The sequence below is a fragment of the Cyprinodon tularosa genome, unplaced genomic scaffold (genome assembly GCF_016077235.1).
Source record: "Cyprinodon tularosa strain WSP-4 unplaced genomic scaffold, ASM1607723v1 ctg707, whole genome shotgun sequence".
NCBI classification, from domain to species: domain Eukaryota; kingdom Metazoa; phylum Chordata; class Actinopteri; order Cyprinodontiformes; family Cyprinodontidae; genus Cyprinodon; species Cyprinodon tularosa.
In genome coordinates this window covers 120,280-140,691 of record NW_024039460.1, presented here as the reverse complement: position 1 = coordinate 140,691, position 20,412 = coordinate 120,280, and the positions used below count along the sequence as shown (strand labels likewise).

Sequence of the window (20,412 nt, the reverse complement as noted above, 5' to 3'; positions counted from 1 at the left end):
TGGTGCTTCTCTACAGCAGTCTTTGGTAAAAGACGGGGGTACACCCTGAACACGTTACCAGTCCATTGCAAGGCATCACAGAGATAAAACCATGCAACGCACACACACACACTTATACCCAAGGGCAATTTAGAGACACCAATAAACCATACAGTCAAGCATGCATGACCACCAGAAAGACACTGGGCTGAGTTTGAAACTCTTATTTTTGCAAGGCAGCAGTGGCAGCAAGGCAGCAACTGGGCTACTGTGTATCTCTCTTCAAAAATCTGTTCTGTAGAATTAATCAAATTTGCCTCCGTGTTCAGAAATTAAAAGAACACCTTAACATCTTGGCCTCTAAAATCAACACACTTGTGTCTGTAAATCGTAAAAATTAGTAAAATATCCAGTCAGTGGCAATTCTGTGGGCAAATGGCTTGTGGTGGCAGAGGTCAGAGGAAAGTGGCCAGACTGGTTGGAGCTGACAGAAAGGCAACAGTAACTCAAATAACCACTCTTTATGGCTATTATTACCTGGTCTGGTTAGTCTCCTGGTCTGCCAAAATTTGGCATCAAAAACATGAGACCATGGAGCCATCCTACCTTGTATCAAAGGTTCATGCTGGTGATGGTGGTGTTATGGTACTCGGGGTATTTTCTTGGCACACTTTATACCGATTGAGTATCGTGTCAATGCAACAGGCTCCCTGAGTATTGTTGCTGACCATGTCCATCCCTTTGTGACCAGGGTGTACCCATCTTCAGATGGCTATATCTAGCCAAAAAAACGTGCCATGTCATTAGGTATGAAACATCTCAGACTGATTTCTTGAACGTGACAATGAGTTTTTTGTACAAATAGGCCTCCACATCACCAGATTTCAATTCAATAGAGCACCTTTGGGATGTGGTGGAACGCGAGATTTGCATAATCTGAGTGAAGCCATCATGCCAAAGCGGACCAAACTCCTTGAGGAATGTTTCCAGTACTCTGTTGACCCTAATCCAACCCAACCTTCAGATCTAAGATGTGCACTAAATAAAATATTTGGAGCTAAAAAAAAAGCCTGCTATGTAGGTCAGTTGTTTTTGTGCTACAATTGTTTATAGGACACAATGTTACAAAATGCCACATAGAGCAGTGATTTTGCCATTGCTATTGTTGTAACAGTGGTCATTGTGGCCATATACGAACATTAGGGAATATCAGTGTCTGCAACCAGGAAACTGGAATATCATCACAACGGAAATTATGTCACTCTGATTTCCAAGGTCATTAGAGCTTAGTATCACTCTTCAACACAATGAATGTATGTATAAATATTCACAGAAAGCCAGAGACGTGTTTAAGATCTGTTTTGTTCCAATTTTTTCCCAATCAAAATGGGAGTTAGACAAAAAAAAAGTCTGAAAGCAAAACATTTAATACAAAAACAGCAGATCACATTGTTATTGGAAACAGAGTAAGAACAATAAGATATACATTTCAGTAATTAAAAGGGATAGGCTTATCAAATGTGTTAACCTGCTGCTACTTCTTGATTTGATTAAACAAAGCAAACATTCTGAGAGGGCACAGGGTCACAGTCCTTCTATGTAAGAGGCTGTTTCAATTACAGCCTCTACTGACAACCAATGCTATTTCCAAAATCTAGCAGGTTGAATAAATCATTTCTTTCTGTCCAATTGGGGGGTGTTCACCATTGATAGTTTTCCTAATTGCAGTTCACATTTCTCACAGGAGATAAAGGTTTATGAATTAACACATAACAAGCAAAAACCCTGGACAGGTCTGATTAAAATGCGGTTGTTAAACATGGCATGCTTCCTGTATTACTGTAAAATAACCAGTGACGTGCGGTCAGGGGAGGCAGGTGAGGCAGTGCCTCACCAGCCATCATGGAAAGAAAGAAAATATATAATCATAAAGTAATTTAAATTGTTATATTCATCCGGTGGTTTGTACTAAAAAATATTCATTTTTCATGTAGCTTCACCAATTTCGATTTTTATTTGTTCAAAATCGCTGAATTTTCTTATTTTCCCATTCAAATGCTTGGAAGCGATGCCGGTGAGGCAGCAGCGAGCTCTGCCTCACCTTGGATTGCGCAACCCCTGGCTCTGCGCTGGCTGCAAAGCGGAGAGAGCATGTTGCTGTACGGCGTCAATAAAATGGTTTAAACAAATGTAATATGTGAACTTATTTCTAATAATTTGGCTTATGTATATAATGTACAGAGCTTTTTGTCACCAACTGTGTTTGTGTAACGTGTTTCGTGTAATGAGCGATTATAAACGGCAGAGAACAAGTTCGAGGTGAGGCAGGCAGTTCTCTTGCCTCATGGCAGGGGGTGCTCAAGAGACTGAAAACATAAGGCAGGAACAGGACGGATCAAGGAAGGCTTTCTTCCCTGGCAGTGATCTCCATTGAGACAGAGAGACTTTTAAAACTGAAGGAAGATAAGGAGGACTTCTATTCATTTATAAGTAAAGGTAAGACAGTAATAACATTTATTTTGTTTTGTTTTTTAAGGAAATGTGTGTTTTGTGAGCTACAGTTTGTATGTGTAAGGATGCAGAAGTGAAACATAACCTGTAAACTGCTGTCAATCTATGCATCTATTTGCAAATCTGATTCTGATGACGTCAGTGCCTCACCAGCTATGAACCTCACCGCACGTCACTGAAAATAACAAATACTAAATAAAAAGAGGAAAGGAAAATATCTGGAAATTAATAAAATTTTACTGGCAATAAATGCACATGCTGTAATATTAGTGCTTTGTTCCTTTACTATTTTAATTAAATATTGCATTTTGTACATAATCCGGACCTTTTTAGCAATACCCATGTGTAAGAAACAGAATTGCCAGTCGGTGCACAGCAGTTTTCCCCAAGTCAATTCAAGTGACAAAGCAAAACAGATTCTTAACCCTGGTGCTCTTTAGGTGCCGACTGCTGAGTGTAAGCAAAATAAAGGGAAAAGGTGGAACAGCCTCAGATTTAAAAAACAAAAAAAACTTCAGTCCACATTAACTTTATTACATTTTCAGGCTCATTGGGATGGAAAGACCAGTCATTACCAATCCAACAAAGAATTAAATCTTGTGCTACATTTCTCTGAATTGCTCTTAAGTTATGCCTCTGTGGGAGATACGGCATATTTCTAAAGAGCAAGTTTCGAAAGGATTATACCCAAGAGCACGACGTTACAAGAAACGACGAATCAGCCAAGTTTAAAAGTATGCATGCCACTTTTTTTTAAGTCCTACAACATCACAACCGTAAGATTCACGGCTTTGTATTGGTATTTCTTAATAGACTAACACAAAGGTCTGCATGACTGTATAGTGGGAAACAGGACACATGGCTCCAAAATGTTTTTGTTACAACAGATTATCTGAAAAGTATGCCTAAGATTTGTATCCAACTTCCTACATCATGAAGTGGCCAAAACTTGGTTTAATTGGATGTTTTGCATGTGCTTGGTTTTCTGCCAAATGTACCGTTTACAATGCAAGGAAAAAAACAAATCAGTTCAGCTTAATTCTAATCAGATCACCTTCTACATTTTCTTTTTTGCAAATTCTTGTGAGATTTTGTTAGTAAAATAGATCGATACCGCGTCAATATATCAACATATAAAAATATGGCAAAATTTCGTGAATTTTCGGCAGATTTTGTAGCATAACGATGACATATAGAAATATTTCATTAGAAAAAGAGATTGATATGGTGTTTTTAAATGGTAATATATCAGCATATGAAGATATTGTGATATTTTAATGTATCAATATTTTTTCCCTCGTCTTTAGAAGTTTTTAAGTCTGTAAAAAAGAAGTTTTTGAGGAAGAAGAAGTAGTATTTTTTTTTTTTTGACTTTAGAAACTCAGAAGCTGATCAATTATCGGGTTAAATATCGGTGTGGTGGCCGATGTCCGATATTCAGTTTTAAGGCCGATACCGATAGGGGGCCGATTATATCGTGCATCCCTAAAAAATATGTTTAAAACTTACTGTGTTAACTGTCACACTCTTTCATATAATTTGCCTCAGGAAAAACAATCAGTCTGTTGAGAATTTTCAGTTTTAAAATTCTGGGGGCTCTGATCTCTGAATTCACAAAGAGACGCAGAATAGAAGCAGAGAGACAAGAGCTTTCGACATTTTCAGACTGGTAAGTTTGGATCAAAGCTTGTTATGTTGTTTCACACTGTGCCTCTACCAGACTAAGTAGGATAACCAGCTGAGCGTATCAAAAAAAAAAAAAACTGAAGCAAAGGAGACCATGTATTCCACAGGTAATTAATAACTTAACGAAGAAGCCTGTAAATATTTGAGAAGTAAATGCAGAGTGGATGCCTGGCTAAATATTATCTCTTAATAAACATGTCACTGGAGCAGAGGAGGAGCCCTGTGAGGGAAAGGTAAGGTTGACTAGCCCCTGAAATGACAAGTTTTCTATTTAGATGACAGATTTTAGACCCTTAACCGATCTACAGTTAAACATATCTGAATTCTTCAATGGTGTGAAAACTCAACTGTCAAGATAAAAAGCAAATCCAGCTTCTGAGAACGACAGCAGGTCACTAATCCTCAGACCAGTTATTACGCCAGTATTCATCAATTCCACTGATCTTAGATTTTTTTTTTTTTTTTTTTTGAGACAGCAAACCATCAGAAGGGCATCTAGTGTGGCCCTGTTCAGCTTTTCCCATTTCTTGGTCCATTTTTCATGTACTTTGAGTCTGTATCTCTCACAGTGCGGCATCCAAATCAGGGATGTAAACAAACACCATCGCAGAGGGCAATGGCTCCTGCAGCCCACAATCCATTGAAAGATCATAACTTTCAATGTTAAAAGAGTGGGTAAAAAATAAGTGCTCACGTCATATTTACACCTCAGGACTACAGAAAGTAATAAAACAATACAACTAAACTTTATTAGTCTCACACTGGAGAAATTCACCTCTTCATTTGACCCATTGCCTTTGGGATCAGTGGGCTGCCATTGTGCAACACCTGGGGAGCAGTGTGGGGTTAAGGGTCTTGCTCAGGGACCCAGAGCACAAGCGCACTGCTCTATTCACTAGATCAACACTCCCCAATAAGCTCATGGATGACTAATTAGAAATTACTAGAAAACAAGAAAACTAATTATACACAACAAAAAGGCTTCAGTTACATATATTCAAAAATATAGGCTAATAAGTGCAATAGTACTTTTATAATAAATGTATCTTATTTTCTTTTTTTACAGAATGGATTAAATCTATTCAGACCTTGGATTGGTTTCATAAAATCTTTTCTAATTTTTTTCATTTTCTGTGCTTCTGAATTCACAACTACCGGTAATTTAAAGTGGTCTTATTTTTACCAAAATATCTTAACATTTTGGAGCCATCAAACCGTTCACATCATCTTTAATTCCATAGATCGCTTTAATTTGGCGTACAAGTATGAAATAAAGTTTTCTAAGTATATAAAAAAAAAAACGTTTTCGTGATTAAGTTAACCCTGACTCTGAAAGGCGGGACTCCATGAAGTGCTCATGTTAAAACTATCTCCTCTCAGAACTATTTCTATATACGCCACATCAAAAAGGATAATCTAAGGAGGACATAAAGGGATACAAAATCTTGAAACTTTTCTTAAAAGATACAAGATGAAAGCGGAGAGCTGATTTCTGCATCTCATAGTCTGCTGAACACAAATCAAGTGAGCATTTGTTTACGTTGGAGCCATAACCCCATCCACCCTTCTTTAATAAAACACGGCTTTAAGACAATTAGGACATGTCATCCTTTCTATCGGTATGTCACCCATGACGATTTATATTCTCTAACAGTAAAATAAGTATATGTTGCCAGCGACACAGACGTTCACCGATGTAAAATGAAAAAAAGAAAAAAAAAAGGTCATGCAATAAAAAGTTATTCCTTTGAAGTCTCTGTCTGTTTGGCTTTGGCTGCTCCTTTTTATCTGGAGGCATCTGTGATGATTGGATGGAAAAGAAAAAGCATATCTGAGGAATTTCAGAGTGAACCAAAGAGTTCACTCTGAACGCTGTGTCCTGATAAAGTCCTTAAGAAATCTAAAGCCTAAAGTAACAAGAAGCAATATATAAAAAAACGAGTAGGTGAAAGAGGGAGATGAGTTGAAACAATAAAAAAGAAGAATAAAGATGCCATTTTGTGCTAAGAGGACCTCAGAGGACATAATGTTTGTGCAGAAAGAGTTGAGTGGAAATGTTGAAGGTAGGAAAGCACTGATGCACAGATCTGCCTTTTGAATGATAAAGGCTGGTCCAATTAGAGCTGCAGGTTACCGGATTTACTTTGTGTCTGATGTGACATCTGATAGTCTGTCATGAGATGCATCTTTTCATTAATTTAACGAGTCAACACATGTACCCTCTGCAACCTATGCATGCTGCAGTACGCCATGCTAATTTCCAAGGAGTCTAACACGCAGTTATGAGGAAAATATACTAGACAACATGTTGCATAAAAAAGGCCCTCACCCGAATGTCCCTCTAGGGGGCAACACAAACAAACACACAATGAATTGATGAACCATAGTCTATATGAACAGCTGTCAGTGGAAATAAGGTAGCTTTTAGCTTATTTTTATTAGTTAGATCTGTGCTTATTAAACCCAATTCATTCTTTTATGAAGACCAAAAAGAATTCCTGTTCACACACTCCACCCTGGCCTTTGCCTCGGTAAAGGAAAGCAGAGAAATTCACCATATATGCTTTGCTTTTCTGCTAGTTATATACGCTGTAACTAAATCGAAAAAAATAAAAATACATCTACAAAGATGCTTATGCTTGAATCAATCCATCTATCTTTTTGTTGTCGTCCTTGTCTGGTTCTGTTGAATAATGATAACAGCTCGTGGGGCTGGCCTCACACCACTGCCATGCTTCAGCAAAGAAAAGGCATTTGTAAAATAAACACAAATAAAAATGGTAACAGATATATAATTTGTAAGGACTATGCAAATACTGGCAAAGCATTCATCACTGATGGGAGATTATGATTATGTGATTTGACTTAGTTTATATATTGCAAAATTGCTAGAATATGATCCAGATCCTTTTAAGACAGAGAAAAATGTCTTCAAAAAGATAATTAAGGAAAAAAATGATTTGTCCTAAGGAGCACATGAAGCACCACTGTAAACGCAGCAGAGTGTATGACGGGGTCGTAGGTGGCACAGCCAAAGACGCGCACCTCCATCTGCATGCATGTGACGAGGTGCACCTAACAATGCATGCAGGGTTAAAAGGGAGTCTTAATGTTTAATTCTTTTCATTTTTTGGCATGGCCTTTCATATTACCAAATAAATGCCATGGCTTTTAGATTTAAGCCTGATCTGTATAAGATGTCAAGTGACTCACAAGTGCAGAAGGAGAAGGTAGTATAATACAGCAGCAGGTTACGGAAGAAAAGATGGATGTCACTATATCATGACAACATCATTCAAAAAGAGGAAAGGTAAGAAAAAAACAGTACACAGCAGCCATTTCCAAAGCAATCAGTGCAGCTGGAGCCCTAGTTAAGACATAAAATACGGATAAAATGAGGCTTGGCTGTTCAGACTGCAGGCGCTTTGAAAACTATCAGATGTGAATCCAATTTAGTACATTAAAATGTTGCAGAAGCGTCTTCAGCTGGGTTCATAGAGTTATACGGCATTAAATCCTTCAAAGAAAAACCTTTTCATCGTCGTGACCCATGTTAATGCTAACTGTCTGTGATGTGCTGCGGCGATCACAAAGTGCAGGTAATGAGAATCCCCTGGGTTGACACGGGCTCAGAGGAGTTAGCAGGCATCAGTCAGACAACAACCTGATTTCTGGAGCCACAGTAATTAGCTTTATACAAGAAAATAATGAAAACATGCAGATTTGCTTTGAAATGTATAATTTGGGGGGTAGGAAAAACAAATCTAACAGATTTCCTTTCAATCCTGTCAAAAATAATACCAGAACAAAACCCATCAAAAACTCCAGGGGTAAAAACATCAATAGCAACTCTTTCCACTCTTAAATTGTGTCAAAGGGGCTGCAGGTGACTTTTTCCTTCTTTCCCACTTCCGTCAGAGAAAGCAGCAACCGACCGCCTAGTATCTGAAAACCATCGGAGGAGGAAATGTCACAGAGCAAAGCACCCACACCTTCAGCCCAATCTTCTTCCAGCTGACATAATGCTGCCGTCATAACCAAATGAGGGCTGGGAGGACACCACACAGTTTAGCCTCATTGGGCGAAGTCCAATCCAAATTCTAACTCTAACAGAATGCTTGCACCCACCAGGCTCCCTGCGATTGGAGCAGCAGGAGGAAAGCTGGGAATCGGCATGGAGAAACTGGAGGCACCCCAGCATGACTCACTGGAATCAGGTGTTCCAATGATAACAATGATTCTTTTGATAGCACAAATATGTTTGGGATTCAGTCCCTGCTACTTTCACCAAAGCATCTTAGCTTTTTGGAATACCTCAAATCATTGGTTTGAACCCAGCATCAGAAGCCATTTAAACAGTCCGTGATAGGTTTACAGAATCAGTAAACTGATTATTACTCAAACATTAAACATTGCAATACATCCGATCACAGTTAGCAATACACCTGATACTCTTGCTTGAATGCATAGGTTCAAACTGATTATAAAGCCTTTTTCAAAATAAGCATAAACTCATGAGAATCCTTAGAAGATGCAAATATCTTCCTTGTCCAGCGATCAGTTGGCCTACATTTCCACAGATTTCACAGCACTCCTCAACAATGGGACGGCCATTTCCGCACAATGAGGGAGACGGATGGCTCGTTTAAACATGGACTTTTGTGGTAAAGAATTATGCTCAGGTTCCTTCGCCATAAATAAGATTCATTGAGACGCTGATAAATGCACGTTTCATATTATCGCAGTATTTTCTCTACAGGGCACTTTCTGAACAAATCAATACTGGTCTCGGTGGTCATTAGAGCACTGATGGATCAGAGCCAGGTTGGCCCTTTAATGAGGAGATTTTCCATCAACACGACTCTGGATCGCTCTTATTCATCATAATAGGTAAGGACATGGATATGTGGAAACCTTCGCTTCTCCACCACATCATTTAGTTGACGAATGGCAAATATGGCCTGTCACTCTGCTGCATAGTGACCCATCTGTTTAAGAGAACCTCCATTCAGAAGGTCTCCCCTTCATTAATCCCCACCCTCATTCACGCTTAAAGACAGAGACCTTGGAATGAAATATGTCTCTTCTGTTCGAGACGCACACATCTTTAAGCTCTTCTCTTTGCCACGCCGGTTTAGGGAAATCCGCAACAGAAAACAGACCGTGAGGGATAAATACTGCCGGTGTCTGCTTAGAAACGCATCTCTGTGACAGATGACACTGATAGATAGACGTTGGCGAGCAGATTTTTCTTCTCTACCCCAAAGACATTCATCTTTCTCCCGCAATTAGTTCCTGCATGGATCAAACGGTAAAAAGATGTGAGCCAGATGCTAGACTCTCTGCTGACTACACTTAGTTACTCAACATTGTCCCTGAGTCACTTATTTGGCAAGGTTAACGCCATCTTATAATAAATCTAATTTCTTTGGAAACACCACACCTCAGCAGCCAAGGTTTCAATGTAAAATAAAATAAAATAAATACATCTTTTAAACTAAAAAAATCATCTTTATTAGATGTTGATAGGCTTAATGTTTTAAAAAAGAGAATATTCAAATTCTCCCCCAGCTTAAAGACCAAAGTGAATAAAACTGAAAGCTTAAATGAATGTTTTTCTTTAAGGTAGATGAATTAGTGCTTTATCAGATTTAAGAGGAGTCAGGAAAGTTATAAAATGATGAAACACTGCCACCTGGTGGGAACATTAGATAAACTTTCATCAAGTCATTTTTTTATTTATTTAAATGTTTGTGTTTTAAAGACCATCTTTTGTCTAAAACGTATTTAAACCAGTAATTAATTGATTATTGAAATAATCGTCAATTCATTTACTAATTGATTAATCGTTAAATGGAGTATAGAGACTGTAAAACGTGTCTTTAGCTGACAGAGCGACCCACCTTGAGCAGCAATTATACCAAAATTGTAAGAAAAATATTTTAATATTTTGCATTTAAGAATAAAAATAAAAAAACTTTTTTGTCTGTCAATATCTCTATCAAGAACTCCTCAAGTGGAAAATCTTTAGTCTTACCTGGTTTAATTTTGTAAAACATCTTCTTTTACTATCCAATTATTAATCGAAAAAATATTTGAAAATTAATCGATTTGTCAAATAATTGTAATTTAAACACACAAAAAAACTAAGTTTACACTATCACCTAGTTTACCATCACTCCTTATTCTATATAACTTCCTTACAAAGTTCGTCACACGGATGGAACCAGAATCTTCATCATATTACGATGTGGTAGAGCAATAAGAAACAGGGCATAGTAGTGAAATGAAATGAATGAAACTTCTAGATATTTTTTTTTTATTTCTATGAATAATAATTCCTTCAACTTGACATATTTGAGCAAATTATTGTTTGAAGGAAAAATTAAATGCATTCAAAGCTGGAGAGGTTTGCATTAATGTGCAGATCACTGAATTGGTGATTTGAATTTGCTCTTTAAAGGGACATTTTGAAACAATCTTCATCTTAAGTCTATCATTTCAATTGTTCATGTATTATAAAGGTTTTATTTACAACAAATCTCATAAGGAATGTAGTCGTATCTCATGGAGTTTGTGGTTACAGTCACAGACCAGAGTTTTGATTTGAAATAATAATGGACATTCATAAATGAACATAGCTGAGGCAAAGTTGTATAATCAATAATGCTGATGAATAATCCTTTGGTTCATACATGTGCTGGTGCTCCCAAATTAGAACCATTTATACTTACAGTTCCAACAGCTCATAATCTACAGTCAATACAGAATTTTTTACTTTATATTTAAGAAAACATAAATCCAAGACAAATCCTTTTCAATAAAACAAAACACACATTTTAAATAAACAAGCATAAACTGTCAATGTGGCAGCTGTCAGGATGTCTGTACAACCAAGTTAAAAGCAGTACTGGACTTCCAGATTTTAAAACAAGGCATTTGGAAGAGTTAACTTTAAGATGCTCACCTTTGGTTAATCATCCCTCTGAAGTTATAATTAGCTCTGTAGTTGGGCATTGGTTTGGGATCCAGAGGCCTGTATATAGCGGGCTCCCCTCTCTTCATGGCCAGACCATTCAGCTCTACTGTGGGTGTTATGCTGCCTGTGATGGTCAGGACAAAGAGAAAACGAGAAAATTAAAGGAAGGTTTTAAAAAACAAAAACGAAAATCTAAGACAGAGAAGGTAAGTCAGTATAACTTGAGGAAAAAGTATCGATCCCATTAATTTCTCAAATTTTTGGAGCATTAAAAGGCAAACTTAAAAGATTACTTGACATAGATTAATACACGGTAGAGAACAATTACTAAATGGAAGTAGAATCCTACAGGACTTGCAGCTTTTAGCCAATAGAAAAAGGCTAAATCAATTATTTTGAGCTCCCCTAAATCGACATATTGAAGCACCGATGTGGGCGGCAGTGATAAAGGCTGGAGGACGGTTTAGATCGGTAGTGTATGAGGCAGTGAGATGTGATTCTGAGAGCTTAATGCAGTTTTTTTCCTCTTTTTTTCATAAAGAGGGGAGAGTGATAGCTCCGCTTACGTGCCCTTTCTTCTTTTTTTCTTGGAGAGGCTAAATATTAAAATTTTAATCCGTTTCCTGTCCTCCTGAAGTCCTATCATGGGTTTAGCAATTTTTTTTATTTTAATGTTTTAGTTATTTATTTTTTTGCACAAGTCAGTCATGTCTGCTATATATTTTCCCTGCAATTGGCAGATTTGTTTTGGATTTCCAGGATGTGGATATGTTTTACTTTGTAACCGCACCTTTTTTCCTGTCAGACCAATTAAAATTGCCACTGAACTGCTGCATAGTCCAACTAAAACAGGTCTATCTCAGTCGGATCGAAGCAAAAGTCGCGTCGGTGCGTTCATCCCACAGGCTCTCAACAAGTGCTTAACGCCTAAACGTTGTCATACACGATTTTCTGTCGGATTGGGCTCTAAATCCGATTTTCAGGGCTTTGGTCTTTAACCGTTCGCAGAAAAAAGAAGGTGGGGCCCAAGTTAATGCCGCCACTTTGGTACAAACAGTTATCAAAACAGGAGCACATTCACACCACCATACCTAAAGGAAATAAGGAGAATGAATTGAATCTAACAGTCAAATCAAATGTTGGTCTGTCACATAAAAACCCAAGTGTGTGATATCTTTACCCTTTGCAGACCAACATGCTGCGCACAGTGGCTGATGTTCTAGTACCTGGGTTGCTATTGACGTCTACTTTAGGTGATCGGAGCGCAGGCCTGGGGAGGACGCTCTCAGCCAGTGCTTTGGCAGCGGTGGAGTGCTGGGCCTTCTTAATGCTGGTTCCTTCTGCCTCCCACACCTGCTCCCCAAGAGTCAGCTGCACTGTGAAAATCTACAACAGCGACACCCAGAGGACAAACGGTCAACTCACAGAACTCGGGTTGTTCCCAAATCACTAGAGCTGCATCTTAAGAAACATGCTGCATCGTTACATTTCTTTGCATTTTATAGAAAATATGAAAAAAAATGGTAAAACGAATATTTCACTAAACAAAGACTCCTATTATACCTTAGCATGTGCAGGGCCTCTCTCATTGAGGAGCTTGTACTGTGGTTGGATCCTGTTGAAACGGGCTAACTCATTCACCAAGCACATTGGAGTTTTCTCTTTAGGGTTTGCCATGTTCTCCTGGGGCGAGCCTTTGACACAGAGAACCAAACACAGCATACTGAGAACCGGACAGGACTACAAGTAATAATTAGAGAACTTTACAGGGAAAGCTTAACATCAGAGTTACATGTTTAACTCTATTGCTGAGAATATATATTTTGTAACTTAACTCATAATATTAATCTTAGATATATTCACATATATTGATTTGTTACACACAGTTTTTTAGTTCAATCGTTAAATGGTTTCTTTCAATTAATTTTGATTAATTTTATTCTTTTTGACTTTTAAAATCGCTTCCAATCAGCAACTCAAGCTGTAAGTTTTTTTGTTCCACAGCTCTCTTAAAGGTAGAGTGGAGGATTTTCTAAAATTTTTGAAAAGACCTACCCTGACCTAAAAAAAACGCACATGCACAACCCTGTACCCGCTCCCGAGAGGGAAAGCCTCAAAATAGCAGGCTAAACTTTTCCTGTCGAGTAGAAACTTTGGAACCGAGGCATCAGTGGGAAGTCCAACCAGCATCGCATAAAAGAATCTCCCAAAATCTGGTCTTGTTTCTCTGAGGTCTTTCTTTTCTTCTCATACACTTCCTGGACACATTTTCTCTAAGGACCCACATCAATTTTCAAAGAACTGGGTTGAGAGAGGCGATGGTTGGCTTGATCAACACAAATATTCGCCTGAAAGTTGGCATGCGCAGAAAAAGCTAGGTAACTGGGGACGAGGACATAGGACCTCTGATTTAGATGATCCACCTGGAAAAAGAAAACGCTCCCTTATACATTTACAGGTTTGGGTTATTTTGTCCTATTCTGCCTTTTTTTTCTTCCTACCACACTTTATTCCCTTCCACTCAACTTTACATCACAGTTCTTGGATGCAGAATTCTGAATAGACAGCTTTTTTGCCCTGCTCTCCTTGTGGACAGTCTAAGTTTCTGCAGGACAACTACCTCCATGCTCCAACACAATTCATCAAATGGATAAATTACCTCTGTAGCAAGTAGGGATGGGAATCGAAAACCGGTTCCTGTTAAGAACCGGTTCCGTATTTTCCGATTCCATGGCATCGTTTGGCAGCTCACTGAACGATTCTTTTTTCGATTCCCGCAGCACCAGAGCCTAGAGCGCCGGCTCTGGGGAGCACGACTTACGTCACGTTTTTTACGTAAGTTACGTAAGTTACGTAAGTTACGCAAGTTACGCAAGTTGGAAGAACTATTCGAGGAGGAAGACAACGAGCTGCGGTCACTTTGTGAATCAAAGCCCCGTCTTTCCTTAGCCCAGAGGGTAGATCAGGAAATCCAGCTCTATAAAAGCTTGCCCTCCATCCCCTGCAGGGATAGCGCCACACTGTGGTGGTGGAACAAGCAAGATACGCTGCCCTTGCTATCTGACTGGCTGAAAACTACCTCTGTGTGCAGGCTTCCTCCACCCCATCTGAGAGGGTGTTCTCCACGGCTGGAGACACCATAAGCCCTGAAAGATCCTGTATCCTTCCAGAAAAAGCAGATATGCTCATCTTTCTGCAAAATAACTGTTAATTTTCCCTACTACTCTTTTATAATTAGTATTTTTTGTTATTTAAAATAGGTTATTATCCCATCATTTGTTATTAGACATTGTTGGTTATTAAGTTTGTTCTTGTATATTTATTTTTCATTTAAACACAGATGTCACTCCAGTTTCACATTTCCTGTGGACATCTTGATCTTGTTGAGTTTGTAAGATTGTGCAATAGTTAAGTAAACAAAGTTGATGCTGATAATCAAACTGTTTGTTCTCCTTTTTCCCCCAAATTGGAATCGAAAAAAGAATCGATAAAGAATCGAATCATTTCATAGAATCGAAAAGGGAATCGGAATCGTGAAAATCTTTTCAATTCCCAACCCTAGTAGCAAGACATTCATTTAATTCATTTGTTTTGGAGCAGGACTGTATGCAAAAGTTGCAGGATTGTAGTTCTTAAGGACTGAAAAACGGCTGTGGACCAAAAAAGAACTAGAGCTGCACTTATGTTACAATCATTCATAATAAATGCTTAAATTATCTCTCCGAGTGTGATAAATATATATGATCTACGAGTTTCCATGTCTGATTTATTGAATGCTTCAATATTTCGATTAGTTAGGATGAATCTAAAGCTGCAATCTAAAGCTCGGGCTTTTAATTAAAGCACCATAAATCTAACACATCAGCTAACAAGATACATTATTTATTTGGTAAAATTCTCATAAACAACTATTCTAATGCAATATGATTATGATGAGAGATTTAAAACAAAGGATGATACAAAAACATTATCAGAACCAAAAGATTAAAAAACCAAACGTTATGTTCGACAAAGAGTTCTGCTTGGTTCTGTTGTACCTGGCGGTGTGGCAGACACAGGAGCGTCCCCATATCCGACCGCAGGAGCAGGGCAGGCGGGTGTGGGGGCCGGGCCTGTGCCGTTGACAGAGGGCTGCAGACCCAGGGGTCCTGGGCTGGCCATGGCCGTCGGAGGAACTCCAGGGGAGAGGCCAGGACCAGCCAGGGGCGCTGTGGTCTGTACTTTCACTTGAGCCATGCTCTATTCCTGGAAGAGAACAAGAACTTCCCCTTTGGCTTTCAGTGGTTTAACAAAACACTTAAAAAAAAAAGAGTGCAGTCACAATTCAGATTACAAATCATTACAAATCATCTAAATATAAGACATTTATGAGCTAACAGGAAATTAATTATTCGGACTATAGACACATTTATAAAAGTCTAAAATCCATTTAAGATATTTTAGAAATGATCTGAGTTCCAAGCCTGGAAAAGTGACTCCAAACTGAGCAGTTATTCTGATCCCTTCACTGCTAATAGTCATAAACAATGAGGCTTTATTCCAGAGCGCTTTACTCATGTTAGTGCTGCCAATGGCAAAAGGAGGCAGACTGTGAAAGTCAGAGCAAAACAATACACACCGAAATCCAACTCGTTTCCCTGTAGGAACAAGCTCATAGAAAAACATCCAGATTCCAGGACAGAATCCATTTAAAGAAAAACGTAAAACATACACACTCAATGATTACAGTCCAATATTTACACCAACTGCAGCGTTAAATGTTCAAACGATTTTAAGAGTTTAGAGAAAGTAATCCTTTGCGCAATGAATTACAACCTATGGCGGCCTCACAGTATGATGCTGCCACCACCACGACTGACAGCAACGGTAGTTTGTTATTTGATTTAAAGGAAAAGAGGTCAAAAAGGTTTATCTTTGTTTTGTCTGACCAGACATTTTTGAACATGTCCATTGGGGCAAGTAGAAAATCTTCTCAAGTTATAGATTTTAGAGAAAGCTCGTGTTTTAGTGGGATCCTTCTCAAAATATGGCAGTTTGACATTTAAATTTCAGCGACAGTGGAACTTTTTCTAAACATCTAAAAAAAATATCAATTTTTGTTTTGGGTTGAATGATTTAAACGTGGATAGGATTGGGAAAGCATAAGACCAAGTCATTTCAAGTTTATGAAGACACACATCAAGCCTAATATCTATTCTATGGTTTCAATTTCAGGTCATTAATATAATAAACTATCTTTAAAAATTTTATGTAAACAAAGAACACAGATCCGTAAATTAACTTTATTCTGAGTGGTAAATGTTTTACTTTAATAATAGCAGTTATTTTAGGTAAAGAGACTCAAATCTAAGTCAAAACTTATTAGTATTCAAGTCAAATTCAAAATTTAAGTCAACAAACCTGTAACTGGAATCTGACTTGAGTCAAGTCACCAAGTCAGAGTTCACACCTCTGAGAATCAGGAGACAATGATCACAAACACACATCAAAAAGATGCTACTTTCAAAACCTCAACGCCACTAAAAACTTGTAGATTTTGTTTGAAAGCAGGAGAATTGTAACCTGACAACAGCCAGATGCATGTCTCGCTCCGCCTAGCTCCGCTCACATACATCTGGGAACCCGCCATAGGAATTGCCTTTACTGAAGGCTGGGCCTTATCAAAACTCCTTGCATATGATTGGATAAGCCACTTGTCTGTCATCTTTATTGACGTGCTATTTCAACCACTCACACCGAAGCTAACCCGTGACGCTGTGAGAAGAGGAGCCATTTGGTAGATCAAGCTCTTGCCAAATCCGGTCGGGAGAAGGGCGAAAACATCGTTTCCACCAACAAAAGCCTTCAAAGCCTTTCTCTGATGTTCTTTTGATGAAACAATATCAGATAGATTAGACAACACAGAAGAAATAGCAGCATCAATGCTAACGCTTGCTTCCTGAATGCGAGCCGCCATTGTTGTTGGAATCTCACGGTCGCTTCTCCACTCCAGGACACACCCGCCCTGCGTCCTGATTGGACAGACCATAAATTCGGTTGGGGAAATCACTTTCAATGAGCGGGTTCCCAGATGTATGTGAGTGGAGCTGGGCGGAGCGAGACATGCATCTGGCTGTTGTCAGGTTAGGAGAATTGAGCCCACTAAATAAGATGCTACCTATGATTTTTCTTACAATCTTCATTAGAGAGAAAATCTAGTAGCTTACATGGTTATCCGTACTCATATAAAGCTGAGTTTAATTCTCAGTTTAAGTAAGAAATCAACTAACCAGAAGATCAATGACAACATTGAGTTCACCAAAACATTTTCATCAACACATTTGCTTATAAATGTTATCTGATTTGACGTTTGATTTATACTAACTCAAGAGCAGATAAGAGATAAAAGCACACCCATCTATTTAGCCTCTTTCCCACTGAGATTGGAGGTTAAAGTGGGTTTTTCAAACATGGGTTGACCAGCTAACAATCTGCATTTGGCTCCCTTCTCATTTGCAAAAAAAGCTGAACCCTCGCTGGCAAGCTGCTTGGCATCCGACCCCCTGCAGCTGCGTGTCTGGTGACACCATCATGATAGGTAAGCATTTAAGATGTCACCAGAAATCAGGAGAGTAAACAATGGAGAGCAATGTGTAAGGAAGCCAGGGCGTAGTAAGTGTGCTTTTTTGTTTCACTCCATCACCTTTCCAAATCCCTCTCACCAGTCCTGCACCATGTTTATTGAATGTAAACAGTTTTTTGGGTTTGTTAGGTCAGATGTGGCTGGCTTGGTGTGTTGACGTCCGTACTTAGGGCTAAATAGCATAATGTAAATTAGGGCGTAGAATCAGGTCTGGTGTTCCCAAAGCGTGCCAAGGCGATTTTAACACTGATCGCTTGCAAAGTCGTTTGACCCAGGTAGACACGTGTCAGTGAGCTGTTCCAACTACCACTAAAAGCCTATTGTTCCTAGGTTTAAACTGATTTTTCGGCCACTGGGAGATGGGTATATGTGTGAACCAGGTGAAAACGTTATTTTGATGTTTTTTAGACTCCAGTAACCCAGACTTTAAATAAAAGAAAAAAGATAACCACCTCTGATTTCAGGTTTTTAAAACGCCTAGTCAAAGTATTGACTTTAATCCAAGCATCGCAAATTTCACATCAGAAGTCTAACTTTTTTTCTAAAACATTTTTCAACAACACTGAACTAAAATAGCAGCCAGCTTCTATCTCTTCCCCCCTGATTCCTCCCACAAACTTTATCTCTAAATGGGAATAACTGAGCTATTAATACTCGATACTCCAAAGAACAGATCAGACATCAATAGAGATAGCCTGATCTATTTAGATCATTTAGATCTAGTGTAACATTATGGTTCAGTATTATGATTACTATGGCTATTAAATAGCTAGGATAAATTAAATAACTGTGTCCCACATTATTTAAATAAAGGTAAACAAACAGCTTCTAATCATCCCTACCACAAACAGGGTTGGAATAATTTGAAGACGGCTTCAAAAGTAGGAAAAGTTGTGAATAAAGGGCAAAAGTAAGGTCAGAACCTGCTAATCTGTTTCCATAGATTTACCACATGCAATATATACAAAAGTTTTTGAGGTATGGAAATGGGTGCAGTTTGCACAGTGGTTGTATTTTCTTTCCCTTTCTTTGGGTTTGTGTAAAACCACACACATCGTGATTAAATTATGTAAACAACCCTGCACTTTATATTTTAATCGAAAAACTCTCCATAAGGCACAACACATGCATGCAGCCGATTGAACTTCATGTTATTTACATTTTCCCTGCTAATCTGTACTTCCAGCCTGCCACTTTATTTTTGCTCGGAGGGGGGAGTTGTGTTTTCATTCCTCCTGCTGCAACTCTACCTGTAGTGAAACAGCCACAGATCAGGGTTTATCACTGTGTGTCACTGCAAGTTGACAGGAATAAAAGGTATGAAGGATTCAGCCTGACTGCTTGCAGCCCATCCATCCCAGCTACTGCACAGCTTAGCAAGGAAGCTAACGATACACAGAAGAAAGCGACGTTTCCTCTTAATGTCAGCGCCTGGAAATGGAGCCACAGAATGGCCAAATGTGTTTACTGCCACGAGTGGGTCACTGGGATTTTTTTTAAAACGATAAATTTAATCAGACCACCTCTGGGTAGACTCGCTTAGCCGGTGGAGGTTCATCATGGCTGAACGGCCGAGAACACCCCCCTCTCTTTGCTAGCATCTCCACACCGCCCAATCTTTCACGAAGAAAAGTCGTAGAAATTTCAGCCAACCTCCAACAACACGCACAGAACGACAACGGCGTGACAAAACGCCTCGTGACTACCTCACGACGACGGGACAAACATTTAGAGGTAATATTTTTTACCTTTGTCCAGGGCCAGACCCCAGTTACACCTCCAACATTGGCAAACACTAAAGAGAACTGGATGGAAGAAGGGAACGTACCAAGTTATTGTTCCGAATAAAAACGCCAAACAACACTTTGGTGGAAGATAATCACCTAGTAATGAGGTATTTTGAGTTTAAGTTGCATTATTATATATATTGTGTTAATAAATTTTTTTTTAAGTAGATATGGCGATAGCTTGATGTTTATGACGGTTGAATGAATCGGCGACCCCCGCAAGGCTGAAATGGTTCAGTCCAGGTTTGCTACCTCGAAGCTACAAGTTAACTTTTGACTCAAATCCTTATCCAACGCTTTTAAATGGATGTCACAGTTTAAAAATATCCTTTTGGTTTATTTATAGAATGTAAAGTATATGCCACCCATTTACAGTGAATTAAAAATGTATTTTACAAAAAATCTGCTTGTCATTTCTGTACAATATGTATTTTTATAACACGGCCAATGTAATAGTGGTGCTTCTTATTGCAGAAAGGCGTTGAAAACGGCTCAAAAACCTCAAAATTAATAAAAAATTACAGGAACTCCGGATGTTGTTTAAAACCAGAGGCCGCAGACTTTGTATAAAAGTGATGAATCATTTTAAAAGCGTTGAAAAGTTTCTTATTGTCCACTGTTAAAGAAATTATAAAGTCTGAAATGAGAAGTAGCACCTCGGATATTGTGAACCATCCCACTATGATCGGTAGAGGGCGCCACAGGACCACGTCTCCCAATTTTACTAGATTATCTTTTAATCAGTACATTTTTTAGGATGCAATGCATACAAGACCAGTTTCCAACTAAAAGGAATCCTCTAAGAACACTGCAAATTTTTTTCAAGTACACAAAAATAAATCTGCAAG

General features: G+C 38.6%; 1 protein-coding gene across 1 annotated transcript in view; it reads right to left on the bottom strand.

The window, feature by feature from the left end:
• stau2 (staufen double-stranded RNA binding protein 2) overlaps window positions 1–19,608 on the bottom strand; it is a 120,272-nt gene extending 100,664 nt beyond the window's left edge. Inside the window, exons 1-5 of the mRNA XM_038268656.1 lie at window positions 19,526–19,608; window positions 15,193–15,400; window positions 12,719–12,849; window positions 12,382–12,541; window positions 11,144–11,279 (exon numbers count right to left, since the gene is read on the bottom strand). Coding sequence (XP_038124584.1) covers window positions 11,144–11,279; window positions 12,382–12,541; window positions 12,719–12,849; window positions 15,193–15,391 — 626 coding nt within the window. The 5' untranslated portion in view covers window positions 15,392–15,400; window positions 19,526–19,608. The remainder of the gene's footprint in view (window positions 1–11,143; window positions 11,280–12,381; window positions 12,542–12,718; window positions 12,850–15,192; window positions 15,401–19,525) is intronic.
• Between the last annotated feature and the right edge of the window lie 804 nt (window positions 19,609–20,412).